The following is a 15407-nucleotide window of genomic DNA, read 5'->3' as shown; positions in this document are numbered from 1 at the left end:
TGTAGTGAGGAGGGACAGGAGGTCGGGAGGTCCAGCAGGGAGCTGCCCGGAAGCCTCGGGAACCAGCTTCGCGACCGGGTGCCTTCATCCCAGCTTGTTTTCTCCGGTGCATGCGCCCCCTGCCCCTGCGGCCCCGGCCTCCACGCGACCACACGGAGCGCCCGCGCCCCCGATCGCCGTGGCCGTGGTCTGGCTCTGCCCCTCTACGTCACTGCCATGGGCGCCTGCTCGTGCCTTTGGCTGCCGCGGCCTCTTCCTCCCTGCCCCGCGCTCCCCGTCCACATCCCAGCGTGCCGTGCTTGTCAGCAAGGTGCCTGTCGGACCCAGGGCTCCTCGCACCCTTTCCCTGCATCCACCGTTCGGGAAGCCTGCTGCCTGGGCCCGCGGCCTGCGTTTGTTCCCGGGACCAGTCTCTGTCCTCACCCCGGCTGTCAGCCACGAGGCCAGCGTCCATCTCGGTCATCCCGCGTCTTCTGGGGTTTGGCCCTTGACGCGGCCGGGTGGCACCCCCTTTTCTCTGACTGGCGTCAGGCTCCCTACCCGGGAGGTGACGGTCCAAAGTAGCAGCCGGCTCGAGGCTTTGAACCGGCATGTGATGTCGCTGAGCAGTCGGGGCGGGGAGGGGGGCAGGACCCCTCTCCCTTTCCTGGAGGGAAGGCCCTCAGGGAGCCGGGCGTCCGCTTCCCTCCTGCTCTGCTGTCCTGTTCTCCGCTAGCCACCCCCCTGCAGGACACGGCAACACGTGTCAGAGAGGACGGTGCTGTCTCTGAGCGGCGTGGCCACACCTGGAAACGTGTCCCGAAAGGTTTCACGTCAAGAGGAGAGGTTTTATGGATGACGGGCATGGCGATGCTGGGTATCCCGACGCCAAGACTGGGCGTGGGGTTTAGGACACACCCGTCTGCCGGACCGTTACACAGCTGGTCAACTCGGCAGCGAGGGCTGGGGCGCCAGGAAGGTTCGGGCAGGTGGCAGGGAGTGAGGGTGGGACGTACCCGCGTCTGAGCCCACTGCGATCTCACAGCCGATGCGCGGTCGTCACGCTACAGACGGGCGGTAGCATCGCCATTTTTCTTTTAAGTTTCCTTTAATGTCGTAACGATTTGTGAAACAGTAAACCCTGTGACAAGGTCGAAGTAAAATGTTCCTTTATTTCCCCCCACGAAGCATCTTCTGTCTCTCTTGCCCTCGTGTCTCGGAAATCGCATCCGCTCCGGTGGTGGTCCCAATACGCTAGGATAGCGTTTCCTGCTGTGTGGTGGCTTTCTTTGTTTCTTGTTTTGTTTTTGGTGAAAGCACTTAGGTTTCCTGCCCCCTTTGATTTTATGAGCTTCTATTTATTATTTTTTTAAGTTTATTTATTTTGAGAGAGAGAGAGAGAGAGAGAGAGTCCCAAGCAGGCTCTGCCCTTTCAGCTCAGAGCCCAGCGCGGGACTCGAACCCACGAACCCTGAGATCATGACCCAAGCCGAAATCAAGAGTCGGGCCTCTGACTCACCGAACCCCCCAGGCGCCCCGCAGTACAGTATTTGCATTTGCGCGGCCTCTACCTCCGGCCGTGTGCCGTGGGTAGACCGATTGAACCGCCGTCGTCTGAGGGAGCAGGCACGCTGTGGGGGTGAGTGTGGCACCCCACCGGCGTGACTCCCGCCCACCGAGTGATACTCACGGGAGCCTCTGCCCCGTGTGCTCTCCGGGGCCCCGGGGCGTCCACAAGGGACGCGGGTGCGCGTAGGTCTGAGAGTAAACGTCTTCACCCTTTCTGCGTGTGGACGGTAATCAGTCTTGGAGAAACCGTTTATGCCGTAGGTGGGAATTCTCTTCCTCTGGGACTTCTGTGACTTTTGATACGTACTTCTAGTTTAATGCTGTTTTTTTTTTTTAAGTGAAAGGTACTAATCACAAGGGAAGGAGTGACATAGCAGACACGCGCATCCCCAGCGGTGGCTCGGTCCGCTGACCGCGCACGCTGACCTAGCGGGGCGGCTCCCGAAAAGCCGTCCGCGCGGCCCCTTGTCGGTGTCTCCTCACGATACCCGTGACAGAAACGTGTCACCCCGTGGGACGGGCCTGGAACAGCCTGCCCTGCCCCTTCCCCGCGCCCTCCCGTTTACCCAGCTGTCGGATGGGGAGCGCGTGTGCCCTCCTGCCTCAGTTTCCTCATCTGTAGAATGGGGATGACCGCCGTGTCTCAGAAGTGACCGAGGAAAGCGGTTCACTGTAGGACGTGCAGCCTGACACCCGTGCCGTCTGGCCGGGTCAGAGCTCAAGCCTCTGTCCACAGCGTGTGCTCCTAACGTACCCTCAGCGGGGCGGTCCCTAAATTACCGGCCGTATCACGTGGTTGGGACAGTGACCCCCGCGGGGGCAGCAGCTCCTGGCGGTGGTGGCACCACTTGTGCCGTCTGTGAGCCTCTGGCTGTCGCAGCCCGCCTTTGTCTGTGCCCCAACTGCTGCATTGGTGCTGAGCGGCTCCGGGAGACGCTGCATTCTCTGCGGGACGTTTCTAAAACAAGTTTGTGAGGCTGAAGGCGTTTTAGCAGAACACTGTCGCTGCTCACCAGTCTTTTTGTTGATGTTTATTTTCAGAGAGAGAGAGAGAGCATGCACGCAGGGGGAGGGGCAGAGAGGGAGGGACAGAGAGAGAATTGCACGCGGGCTCCACACCGTCAGCCTGACTCAGGGCTCAGGCTCACAAACCGTGAGATCACGACCTGAGCCAAAATCGGGAGTTGGACGCTGAACCCACTGACCCGCCTGCCCAGGCGCCCCACTACTTAGCAGTTCTTACTAAGGACTGTTCATGCGTTTCTCGTCTACCCAGAGAAGCCGGAGTTCCTGTGTAAACACCGAGGTTCACGGTAACTTTTCTTCTTGTTTGTAGCATCCCTACCCGACAGAAGATGAGAAAAAACAGATCGCTGCTCAGACAAATTTGACACTACTCCAAGTTAACAACTGGTAAGATGCGCCCGCTCCCCGAGGTCGTGCCAGTCAGCACGATAGAACCCTTGAAAGCACGGACGCTAATCAGTAGCGGAATTTGGCCGAAGATTCCTGAGTTCTTTTAACCAGCAGCACTGTCGTCAGGACTGGGATCGGTGGCGGGAGGCTTGAGAAGAGATCAGCACACGCTTTCAGCTTTCGGGGATCAGTGGCCCTCGCGGTGGACTCTCTGCCCACACGCTGCTTGTGCAGTTAGACTTGCGTGTCTTCGCCGTGTTTCTAGCCCCGAGCCCCCATGCTCAGTGCCGATGGCCTGTTTTCGTGGGTAACCTTCTCCGGGTGGTGACGGCCGCCATGAGGCATCCTGACCTCGGGGGCACCCCCCGTGGCTCTCCCACCTTTGGGAACCTTGTGCCACTTTGTTCAGCTCCGAGTGGGGGTCCAGGTGGTGGTCCCACCCACAGCGGGGTCCTATGGGGACCTCGGGGCCCTACGAGGGACACGCCTGGGACAGGGTTGACTTCGTGGATGAAACGTCCTCCTGTTCTAACTCCGGTGTCACGTACTGTCGTGGACGCCTGAACCCTGACCGCGTGCCCCGGAAATCAGGGCTGCGCCCGTCAGTAATGGCGCTGGGGTCCAGGGGCGCACTTGCATTTTGTGTGGCTGTCACTCGCGTCCTTTGTGTTCACGTGCGCCCGTGTGGACGCGGGTCCAGCTTACAGAACGGGCCCGGGTAGAAGAGAAGAGAGCACACGTCCCATCAGTCGGAAATGCCGTTAAGAGCTTGCACCCGAAGGTCAGGTGCACTCCAGGGTACGTGACGGGGTCTCCCGGCACACGCAGTCGTCTGTGCGGGACGGGTGCTCAGGTACCGCACCAAACATCTCCGGTATCCTGCCGTGGGCCATCGTTTCGGTTTTGGGAACCGTGATAGACCATACCCCTTGAACTGTCTCCTGTGGAATCTTGAAATGCCGTTAGCAGAAACGGAGGTTTCACATGTGTTGTCGCCGTGACGTTCGTGACGGCCTAGGACACGCTCCGTTTCCTCCTGTCCCCTCGCGTGACACGTCCTGTCTCGGTTCGGTCCTACCAGTGGTCCGTTCGTTGGGGGTGAATGTTAGAGACACTTGTTTGCACGTTGTGATGCTTTTGCCGCTGCCCGGCCTTCCCACTTTTCTTCAGGGTTGACTTCCTTGAGCTCTGTTAGCAGAATTGTCTTGTCTAGAAGGTTTGACCTCAACTTTTTTTTTTTTTTTTTTTTTAATTTTGGGTAATGTTTGTTTTTGAGAGAGAAACAGAGCACAAGCAGGGGAGGGGCAGAGAGAGAGAGAGAGACAGACAGACAGACAGACAGAATCCGAAGCAGGCTCCAGGCTCCGAGCTGTCGGCACAGAGCCCGACGCGGGGCTTGAACCCACGGACCGTGGGATCCTGACCGGAGCCGAAGTCGGACACTCAAGCGACTGAGCCACCCAGGCACTCCTGCTTGTTTCTGTTTTTAGAACGTATCTTCCTGCAATTGTAGATAGTTTTGAATGCGAGGATTATACTTTTTAAACTGTATTTGAGTAATCTCTACCCCCAACGTGGGGTTCGAATTCACGACCTGAGATCATGAGCGGGCCAGCCAGGCACCCGGGACCGTTAGGATTTTAACGTGAAGTGACCTTGTCACTGGTCCGGGCCCAGCTCTGCTCTGTGTCGGGGGCACCGAGAGCAGCGTGTGGTGGCACAGCACCGGGACAGAAGCAGAGCCCGCGTGTCCGCTGGTGCTCGTCTTTCTCTTGCTGTCAGGGTCCCGCTGCGGGGGTTAGCAGGCTGGGCTGCGGCGAGAGGTGAGCCCCTGTCGCTGTCCTCCTGGAGGAGGCCGGGCCGGTGCAGCTGTGGCCCGGTCGGAGCGTGCGGTCCGAGCTCGCCAGCGGCCGTGGGCGTCCCGCAGGCTGCGGTCACAGCAGGTGGGGGGCGCGGGGAGACAGAGCCCCTCCCGGGTGCCGGCAGGGGTGCAGGCTTTCCGTCCACGCACTTACGAGCCGCCTGCCCTGCCGACCTCAGGCTCCCGCAGCAGTGGTTGTGCGCGTGCGGGGTCAGGGGTCGGGTCCCCGGGGGTGGTGAGTCGCTTCTGAGCTGCCTCGTGGTGGGGGCGGTTAGTGACCTAGGAACATAGTTCTTCTGGGACTAGCCCGTCGTGAGCGGCGTGCAGGGTCGCAGGTCTGGCCCCAGAGCCGTGCTTGGAGGTGACCACGAGGTCAGGGCGGGACAGGACCCCCGGGTGTGCAGTGTGGCCGCTCCCCGGCCCCCTCCCCGGGGACACCGGCGCCCCACCTGCCATCCACGTGTGCTGGGCCGGGGGAGAGGTGCGCGGGCCACCTGAGGTCCAGGCTGGCTCTGACGCCTCCCCTGTAGGGACGTTTGCTGTCCCAGTGACCGCTTCTGGTGTCGCCCTCCACACCCAGGTTCATCAACGCCAGAAGACGGATTCTTCAGCCCATGTTGGATTCTAGTTGCTCAGAAACTCCAAAAACCAAGAAGAAGACAGCTCAGAACAGACCGGTCCAGAGGTTTTGGCCCGACTCCATCGCCTCGGGAGCTGCACAGCCGCCGCCCAGCGAGCTGGCCATGTCGGAAGGTGGGCCTCGCGGGGGCTGGGGGGGCGGCGGGGACAGGGAGGGGGAGGGGGAGCATGGGGGGGGCCCAGAGGCTGGGGGAGGGACTGGCTGCTTGGGGGCAGCAGGGGTGTGGGCAGGGACGGCCTCGACTGCGGTGGCAGCCGTGAGCCTTGGGTCGCGGCGGCTGCGGTGTTTCGCGCGTGACGCGTGAGGGAGGCATCGTGTACGGAGTGCGGTGCGTCTGGAGGCCCCGTGTCCTGTGCGTCTGTCCTTTTCCCCCTTTTCGTGTTTCTTTTCCCTGGGAGCTCGGAGCTCAGGAAGGAGCTCTGCCAGCCCCCCCACCTGGCATCTCACCCCTTCTCCCTGTGAGCCCCCGCGGCTGGTCCCCTCTGACGGTGTCCCTCTCCCTCATCACAGGCCCCCCTCCCTGCATGCGCCATAAGCACCTTTCCGTGGGCACGCCTTGCCCAGGTGTGGACTGTCTGGGTGTGTGTGGCTCTCGGTGTGTAGGTGGTGTTCCCAGCCCGTCCCCACTGTCTCGTTCTTCCTGTTTTCTCAGCAGTTTGCTGTTCCCGAGGAAAGTTCGCAGCCCTTACGTCTTCAAACACTTTCTGACGCGCACCCCCCCCGCCCCGCCCCATCCCCTCTGGGCCCCCAGGTCCCCGTCTGTGCCACTGTTCTTTCTAGGGTTTGGGATTCCGTCTCTTGTTTCCGTTTTGATCGTTTCCACGTCTGTGTTGGGGCTTCGCTAACCTTTTCTCCCGTGGTTAAGCTGCCACCGCTCCCACCACGGGCGTGTCTCAGGGTGGACAGCATAGTGCGCGTTTCCGGAAGTTCGGGACAGTCTTTGGCGGCTCCCATGCTTCTCCTTCGTAGCATACAGTCACAACAGCCGCTCTGATGGCCTCCTCTGCTGGTTCCAACATCTGTCAGCCCCAGGCTGGTTTCCGGTGACCCGGTTTTCTGCTCACTGTGGGTGGTTTTCCTGCCCGGTGATCCTGGACTGGATGGCAGGCCTTGGGAATGCCGCCTTGCTGGGGGCGGGTGCCTTTGCACGGGGGCAAGGCTCCTGAGCTCTGTTCCAGCCCTGAAGGGACCCTCTCGTGCCCTGCTCGGTGATCGGCCCTTGTTTGGTGACCAGTGGTGCTCAGTCCTGGGCAGACCACCCGCAACCAAGGCCGGACCTCGGATGGCACCCCACCCCACGCCCCTCCACCCGCCTGGCCTGGGCATCGTCTTCCGATCTTTTCAGCTGCTTCTTTCCCGGGCCTTGATTGTCTCCTGCCGCCCGTGTGGACCTTCCTCCACCGAACGGACGAGCCGGCTTGTCTACAGATGTGCCGGCCTCGCGGTTGGGACGGGCCCCTCGCAGCGAGCTGTGCATCACGCTTCGTTCTGTTTCTTGAGGGCTGGTGTGTGCATTTGAAGCTTCATCGTTTGGGTTTTGATATGCGGTGGCCTTAGGTTTAAATAATGTATATTTTCAGTTCTTGTTTTCTCTTTTAATCCAAATTACTTGGGATTAGTATTAGGTCTCTCTCCCTCCTTCCGGCCTTGGAAAAGGCAGTGCCCGTGTACTGGGGGAGAAGTTCAAACAAGACTTGCCGGTGACCAGTGAGTTTCTGCCCCGTCTTGGCTTCTGATCTTCTCCAGAACCGTCCTTATCACCAGTGTCCCGCATATGCTCCCAGCGCATCCGTGACGTGACGTGACGTACTGCGTGGGGGGCAAGGACTGATGAGTGAATCTCTTTAAAAGGGTTTCCCACATTCTACCGCCCGACACTGTCTCCCGCTGCCGTTGTCACTTGTCGCTGCCCCTGGAGACCTTCAGGGACGAGTGTGTGAGCCCCCTGCGCTGCTGGGGACGAGCGTGTCCCAGGGTCCTCCTTGTTCCCCTTGTCACACGGTCTCCCCGACTGCGACCCTGGCCCCTTGCCTTTGTCTCCTTGCTCCTCATCTCGTCCTGCGTCCTGGTCTCCTGTTCCCTTGCGGCTCCTGCTTCTGCTCTGCACGCCCGCGTCTGTATAGCCCCTTACGGACCGCCTGCAGACCGGGAACTTGTGCCGCGTATTAGCGGAGGAGGGTCTGACGTCTCCTAACCCCTGGCGATCGTCCCAGAGACTCGCGTGGGGGTCCCAACACGAGGTCGGAGGAGCGAACGGCACCCGCTGGGTCACGAAGTGTCTCCCCGGGTGGCGCTAATCTGAACGTTCTGCCGCAGGAGCTGTCGTGACGATCACCACGCCCGTGAGCATGAACGTGGACAGCCTGCAGTCTCTGTCCTCGGACGGCGCCACCCTGGCGGTACAGCAGGTCATGATGGCGGAGCAGAGCGAGGACGAGTCTGTGGACAGCACGGGGGACAGCGGGGCCGCGCTCGCCCCCACCCACATCAGCGGGCTGGTCCTGGAGAACAGTGACTCCCTGCAGTAGGGCCGGCACAGCCCAGAACCGCGGGGCGGGCCTGACTTTTTACAGTTTGCACAGCAAACATTTTACACACTTTTATTTCTGACATGTTTTATACGTAGATGGAGAAGAATGCACTTTTGTATTTCATAGTGAGCTTCGAGAGCGCCCTCGCGGGCGCGGCGACTTTCCGGTGTGCGTGTGTGTGCGTGTGTGCGTGCGCGGGTTTTTAAGGAGATTCTTTAAAGGTTTAACGCTAAAAATGTGATGAATGACAGACACCCCCGTGAGCCCCTAATTAGTTAAGGAATAGTGCTGCCATTTTCTAGAAAATTATGCAGTTTTAATTTCGTTCTGTGGTTGAAGCAGGTCCCAGTGGGCTGGTTTATTTGTGTCGCCCACGGATTGGAGAGAAGCTTCTGCACCTTAAAACTGCCAGTGCGAGGTAGACGCCCACGGCAACAAAGTGCGTGTGGCCCGTGGTGAGCGTGCTCTGGTGGACATACGCCGAGGTCCCCACGGACTTGGTGAGCCTGTTTCATTTGCTATATATGAAAAGAAACTCCTATTTTTACCTTGCTGGAATTATTGGATAAAAAGCTATTTTTATAAATTCGCTATGAATTGGATTATGACTATATTGAGGATAAAATTTCTAGAGAAGAAACACACGTGCTTACTATTTCAATTTGGAATGTTCTGAACTGACCAAATTTAGTGAACCTGCCCAAAGGTAGCTAGCATTCCACGGTTCTCCACCGTCCCGGGGGAGTGATTGACATGTAGTACCGTAGAAGAAACGAGCGTCTAATGCAATTTTGACACCTTCAGACTTCAGTTTATATGTAAAAGCTCAGATTGCATTTCACACTTGATCTGAACCTGTATCTAAAGGTGTTTGCTAAATAGGACTTAGGTGAGTTAAGTGAGGTGGTAACCAGTAGTCAGAAGCTGTGACCACACACGTCAGTCTAATTTAAATTCGACTACAGTTAAATGGTTACTGCGCCAGTTAGCTGTGTATTGTTTTAGAAGTTTTTAGTCGGCCCTATGTTATGCATAGAATGTTTATTATAAACTAATATAAGATGTGCTCTGTGCCACCGGCTCAGAGTGAGGCCCAGTAACCAGCACCCACGCTGTTACGCAATTAACATGTCCCCAGAGCGACACAGCTCCCCGGGCGGGCTCTCCGGCCTCAGCTCACACGCGTCTGCCGTCGGTCCCGGGGTCAGTATTTTCTCCCCGTACGTCGTCGCTTGGGGATTCCTGGCCGCCCCCCCCCCCCACCTCCCACCCCCACCCCCGACTTGATCACATGAGGTTTGGAGTAATTTTAGGACTTCCGTTTCCCGGTGACAAGGCAGACCAAAAGAGTAGACTGGGTTTTGTTGCCTTTGTTTTCATTTATTTGCAAGTGGGGCTTTTGCTCGGAAAACAAGCCACCTTGTCTCATCAAGCCTTTGTGTCGTCTTAAAGGGGACGCCCAGTGTTCGTGTTTCTAAAAGGTGGTTTGGTGTTTGGGAAGGTCGCCAGTTCTGGAGATTCAGCAGCCGTCATCAGTTACGGACCAAGGTTACATTGCAGGATATCTGGAGCTGGGGCAGATTTTTTCTGGAACTGATTCCCCCCCCCACTCCCGCAAAATTGGTTAATTACAGTTAATCACAGAAGACTTATTTCCTAGGTAACTTAGGAGGTGGTAAGAAATACATAGAATTTTCTTTGAAAAATACTTCAGGAGCTTTAAAAGAAAAAGTGGACTAAACTCTTTTGGAGCGAGAACAACATTTTTAAGCAACAGTTGCGTTCCTTATTTAGAAACAATTTGTAATATTTTCAGTTTCGTAGATCATTTTAACTTGACCTAAATCCTAACTTGGTTGGACTTCTTGAAACTAGGAGCTGTGGACACCAGCCAGCCACCTCCCTCCCTCCCCAGTCCCTCTAGTCGCCCTGCTCTTTGGGTGCGTGTGGACTCACAGGCAGGTCACTGCCCCCCCCCAACCCCCCCCCGCCCCAGGGGTCACGTTCACTGAGCTGCGGTAGCCTGTTAGTCGCGGGCTACACAGACTGCCCGTTTGGAGACAGACGGGGGCCGTGCGGGGTCCCGCTGCCCTCGCTGGCCTGAGATCGGCCTTCCGTGCCTGGTGACGCACCGCGCTCCCTGCGGCTGAAGCCGGTTTCCTTAGGCTCGAAGTTCTTACCAGGTTCGGAGGACTAGGATAAGCCGTCCAGAGACAGGGCGCTCGTGGACAGGCCTCAGCTTCCCCCCCCACTCTCCCCGCGAATAACCGAGGTGCTCGGAGACAACCTTGGCGTGGCAAGCCGTTTCGGTTCATAAAACCGCTGCCCGGCGTGCCTGTCGTCGGTTTGCATTTTATAAACCCCCATCTTCCAGCCCTCGGACCTTCAAGAGAACCTTTGAAAATGGGACTCCCTCGAGCGTTCATTTTCACGGAGCAGATTCGATCCTGACTTTGCGCCAGAAGGACGCTCCGGATGTGTCCCCAGACCCAGAGTAAGAGTGTTGTTACCTGTCCCGCGGCTTCGCCGTCCCCAGACGAGCCGCCGCCGCCGGACCCGGCTTGCCGTTTTCTGGCTGCAGGTAGTGACGTCCGTTTCGGTCTCTGTCCGGGACGCACGGTGGGGCGGCAGGCGGTACCAGAGCGCACCTGCGGGTCGCGGCGGCCTTTTCTGTGCGGCCCTCACCTGTGTGAGCCGGCTCGGGGCCCTTGCCTTTTAGACAAACTCAACCCTACCTGGACGGTGGGCAAGGCCCACCTCTGGCGGTTAGGGACGGAAGTGACCCAGCAATCTGCCTTTGTTTTAGTTGTGTTCGGTCTACGAACTGACAATCTTTAAAATGTGAATACTGTAACAATATGTTTTCTTGGATTGTTGTCTCGAAAGGGGATTTTTGTGAAGCAACTGATTTATCAAAGCAAAAAAATTAAAAATAGAAACATGCTTCGTGGATGTGTTATTTTGTAAAGCTGGTGGCACCGTGAGCTGTTTTTCCATTTTAAGGAAAACACTCAAATTGTTGACGGGTTTCGCTGCTGACGCGGGGCTTGTAGTGACCCCTGCACGTTGTTGGAAAAGGAGGATTGCACTGGAGCACTCAGGTCCATTTGCATTTTCTGGAATCTTCTTCAGCTGCTCACTTCCATTAGTTGTTGGCATTCCGGGAAAGAATCGGAAAGCTTTTGTTTGTTTTTTGTTGTGGTTTATCATAAATGTAATTATTTTGACAGTAATGGGAAAATGCTTCGTCGGTGACATACTGCCTATCATAGCGCGTGTTGTGGAATGACCCACGGCCGCTCCCGGACACGTCGAAGTGCCACGTTAAAGCCTGTGCAGCGAGGTTTCTTCTTCATAGGCCAGTGTGTTGGAACTCCCCCCACACTGTTTATGCTTAGAGGCTAAGGTCAGCAGACTCCAGTATTTTTAAAAAGGGCATCTGAAATGGCAAGCCTTGCACCCGGGTGACTAGACGAGCCGGCTCTGAAGTCTGTTGTTTTGGGAAACGTTCTGAGCAATTTGATGGCAAATGGAGCCCCTGTGTGCTCTCTCCAGCTCCACTAGGTCAGAGGTGAGAGGCGGACATGAATTGTTAACCAGGTGAGACCTTGGCCCGGTCCTTGACGCCTTGAGGGTTCAAGGGCTTTGTTGGTAAAAGGAAGAGATTGGTTTATAAGGTTTATTCTAGCTCAAAAATTAACATTTATTTTCTTCCGAGGTTTTATTTAAATCCAAGTTAGTTAACATACTCCGCAGTCTTGGCTTCAGGAAGAGAACCCAGTGGTTCGTCACTTCCACACGAAACCCGGTGCTCATGCCAACAGGTGCCTCCTTAACGCCCGTCACCCATCTAGCCCCTCCCCCCACCCGCCTCCCCTCCTGTCGAAAATGTTATAACTAATAAAATCCTATCCGTCTGTCTGCAGAGATGAGTAAATGAGTGATGACCTGGCGAACCCTGAAAATAAGAAACCTGTTCGGATCAATGTTTGCATTCGGTTATTCTCTGCAGAGGTCGTTACGTTCTGCGTTTGGTGTTTGGCCCGAGTGCTGTGCTCCAGACATTCTGAGAAGCAGTTCTCAGTAGCAATTATTTTTGCCCTTTCACAACGGGCCCTGCTGTCTTCACTAAGACCTAAGATCTCCGAACCGTTTTTACGCTCGAGTTTGCAAAGCTGCAGAGCAGAGCGTCGAGGCACGTGGGACCAGGAGACCAAGGACCCCAGGCAGGCGGCGGGCCCGAAGCTGCCTTCCGGGGCGCCCACCGGCCTGGTCCCGCCCCCTGTCCCCAGGCCCAGGCCCAGCCGCCCAAGGAGGTGGCCCACCTGCTCTCAGCTAAGGCCTGCCTGCGGTGGCGCACTGGACTAACCGGTATTTTCCACGCAGACGGCATTTAGGAGGCAGGATCTCACACAGGTGGTTCCGTGTCCCGCATCGTCATTTAAATGAACCCAGGACGTCAGCCTGCAAAAGCCGGTGGTGACTTTAATATGAACGAGGAATTCTTAAGTTGCAGTGTGGTTGAAAAGGCACGTTTTAAAGATGTCGATGGCTTTAGTTGCTTAGGCGTTTTTAGAGAATGGCGTGTAGAAAGAAATCAGGTACGTTTTAAAATATTTTGCTTTACGTCACCTCAGTTTCCTCTGATACTAACACAGCGGTCATGTCAGAAAGAAGCGGTGAGGCCTGTAACCGTTTACGCTCGCTGCCAGTGTAGACCCAAGCTCTCGAAACCAGGGTTCTGTTAGACACGGCTGGAGCTGGAGGCAGAGCAGCCACGGAAGGAGTGTTTCTAGAAGGAGAAGTTGAGTGTGTGGAGGACGACGGGCTGGGCCCCCAGGAGGTCGCTGATCAGAGCCGGTGGAGGGAAGTGGGGGGAGGGCCGACGCCAGCGGTCCGGGGGCCGCAGGGGGACGGCGCTGGGTCAGTGGGACATGATGAGGGGCGTCTTTCTCACCTCGTGAGAAGCCTTTTAAGACCCCAGACACGTAAATGGCCCAGTGGGTTTGGCCAGATCCAGAGGAAGCATTTGTGCCAGGGAAGGACGCTGTGCGCCGAGCAGGTGGGAATCTGAGAGACGTGTTTTTCTTTTCTAACATCGACAACCAGCGGGGAGTCCGCGTTTACGTTTGAGGGGAGAGTCCTGCAAGTCAAAACGAAGAGGCCTGGCAACCCAGAGCAGGGCAGGGGACGTCGTGGGCAGGTCCCCGAAGGGCCAGTGTGAACACTGCCCGGCCCGCCGGTGGCTCACCATAGTCAGGGATCTAGGGCTTGAAGCTGCTTTGTCTCGGAAATGGGGGCCTGTGGCCTGGGGGTAGGACCCTCCTCACCGGGGCCGCCGTCGCGGGGTCCTCCCGGTGTGCGCCATCCCACAGGCCCAGCCGGGGGGCCGCGACAGGGTCCCCTGAGGGCCTCTGCGGAGACATCCTGGGCGCCCGGGCCGGGGAGAGGTGAGGTGTGGTGGGTGCAGGGCTGTAGGCGGATGACCCAGGTGCGCGTGGCAAGCAGGTGTTCTCGGGTCTGGCTCGGTTGACAAGGGGGTCGGGCCTCCTGACTCGGATGGAAGGCCGCGTGGCGGTGGAGGGGCAGGGCGACCAGGGCGGGTCGTCCTCGGGGCCGGGAATGGGCCTCCCCCTCTGTCAGGTCGTCCGTGCAGGGCAGGGGGAGTCCAGTTCCGCGGCAGCCTTTTACCCCCACGTCCCTCCAGCCGGCGAGGCCCTGCCCCTGCCCCCAGCACCAGCCCGGGCGAGGCCGGAGGTGGAGGCCCGGGCCCTCCGGGTTCAGCCTCTGCTGCGGGCACGTCCCGGGGCGCAGGGCCCCCCTTCTCAGCCCTGCCCGCTCGCGCCTCTGCGGCAGGTTGCCTTCCGTCGGGGAACAGTCTTGGGAGGCAGGGGGCCTCGGGCCACAAGTAGGGCCTTCAGGGGACGGCGGTGGCTCCTCCCCTCGTGGATTAGGGCCTTTGCTCCCTGTGAGGGAAGGGTCGGGCTGGCGGGTGGCAGTCTCCCCGGGCCCCGCCCTGCCCCCCAGCACCCCTGTGAGCGAACACGGCCTCTTGGTGGGGGGCGGGCCCCTAATGTCCGGGCTGTTGTCTTTCCCCCCCCACCGGTGCTCTGCTGAAGGGGGGCCGCCCCGAAGGGGTTTGTCCCTCTTTGGATCCAGTCACCGGGTAGCCCCGCAGCCGCAGCTCTGAGCGCGAGGAGACGTAGGATGCAGTGGGTTACCTGCCGCCCGTGTTGTCAGGCCGACGTTCTCGGGGCCTCTCCGCCTGGAGTGGGAGCAGGGTGGCAACAGGACGGACAGTGAGGTTGGAAGACAGGTCGGAGGGGAGGGGAGGGAGGCAGAGGCAGGCCTGTCAGACTGTCAGGACACACACGTCCCAAGCCGGGTGCCCGGGGTGGAGGGACGCAGGGACGCGGGGCCTTGTCCAAACCTTGTCCAAACCCCGTGTGTGCGGTCCGTCACCAGCTCTCGGGAGGCCCAGCAGTTAACGCCGGGATCCGGAAGGGGAAAACGCGGCTTGCAAACCATCCTTAGTTGGGATTGGAGAGGTTGTCTCATGGTTCGCTGCCCGTCGAGTGGACGTCCTGTAACCGTTTGGATCCTGAATCTTTGCCCGGGAGTGTTTGTTTTCTGCAGTGTTGGGGCCTGGTGGCTGCTTAGTCGTCCCCGGTGGCCTCGGCGGTATTTCCAGCCCCACGTGCTCTCCTGGGCCGTTGGCCATTGAGTGAGACCCTTCTGAGCCTGGGCCGGGTTTTGTTCCTGCCGTGACGTCAGAACTGGGTCACCCAGAGTGTCTGACCACGGCCTCCGCGGTTTCCAGCAGCCCTCCCGTCCCTGTGCCCCCCAGTCCTCCCGTCTTGTCAGTGGCCTTGGACTGTCTCTCAGGGTTGTCCCACGTGGTTCATCTGCCTTTGCCTTTCCTTAAAGGTATAAGCTTTTAGTGGAGTAAATACCTGTTTCAAAATGCAACTTTTGGGTCGCCTCGGTGGCTCAGTAAGGTGTCCGACTTCGGCTCAGGTCTCGCGGTCCGTGAGTTCGAGCCCCGCGTCGGGCTCTATGCTGACAGCTCGGAGCCTGGAGCCTGCTTCGGATTCTGTGTCTCCCTCTCTCTCTGCCCCTCCCCCACTCATGCTGTCTCTTTCTCAAAAATGAATAAATGTTAAAAAAATTTTTTTAATGCAACTTTTTATTTTATTCACTAAATTAGAAATACCTGGCACGTATTTGTTACTGTACGTTAAATTCTCACTTAATTTTAAATTTAAAATATCTAGACGGCTCCAACGGTCCTGAGGCCATCAGCTTGCAAACACACTGCCCGCCGAGCTCGCCCACCAGGCAGCATGCAGGGTCCCTGCTCACCGGTGAGCGTGTGCCCTGGTGGAGTGCCCACGAGCACCCTGCCCCGGTA

The 15407-nt window shown here is 58.1% G+C and overlaps 1 protein-coding gene and 1 long non-coding RNA gene across 8 annotated transcripts in view; one reads left to right on the top strand and one right to left on the bottom strand.

Annotated features, from left to right (window-relative positions):
- The window catches only part of PKNOX1 (PBX/knotted 1 homeobox 1), a 58294-nt gene extending 47355 nt beyond the window's left edge, over positions 1-10939 (top strand). For all 7 annotated transcript variants that reach the window (XM_045501258.1, XM_045501253.1, XM_045501252.1 and 4 more), the window contains 3 exons: positions 2885-2961; positions 5406-5578; positions 7782-10939. In XM_045501258.1, coding sequence (XP_045357214.1) covers positions 2885-2961; positions 5406-5578; positions 7782-7993 — 462 coding nt within the window. In that variant the 3' untranslated portion in view covers positions 7994-10939. The remainder of the gene's footprint in view (positions 1-2884; positions 2962-5405; positions 5579-7781) is intronic.
- Positions 9356-13445, bottom strand: LOC123610519. Its single transcript, XR_006718171.1, has 2 exons — positions 13248-13445; positions 9356-13139 (listed from the first exon to the last, which is right to left on the bottom strand). It is a non-coding gene; the product is annotated as an uncharacterized LOC123610519 (long non-coding RNA).
- Positions 13446-15407: the final 1962 nt, after the last annotated feature.

The sequence above is a fragment of the Leopardus geoffroyi genome, chromosome C2 (assembly GCF_018350155.1).
Source record: "Leopardus geoffroyi isolate Oge1 chromosome C2, O.geoffroyi_Oge1_pat1.0, whole genome shotgun sequence".
In the NCBI taxonomy this organism is placed as follows: domain Eukaryota; kingdom Metazoa; phylum Chordata; class Mammalia; order Carnivora; family Felidae; genus Leopardus; species Leopardus geoffroyi.
Note: the sequence above shows the minus strand (reverse complement) of the source record. Positions and strands in the feature narration are given on the sequence as shown.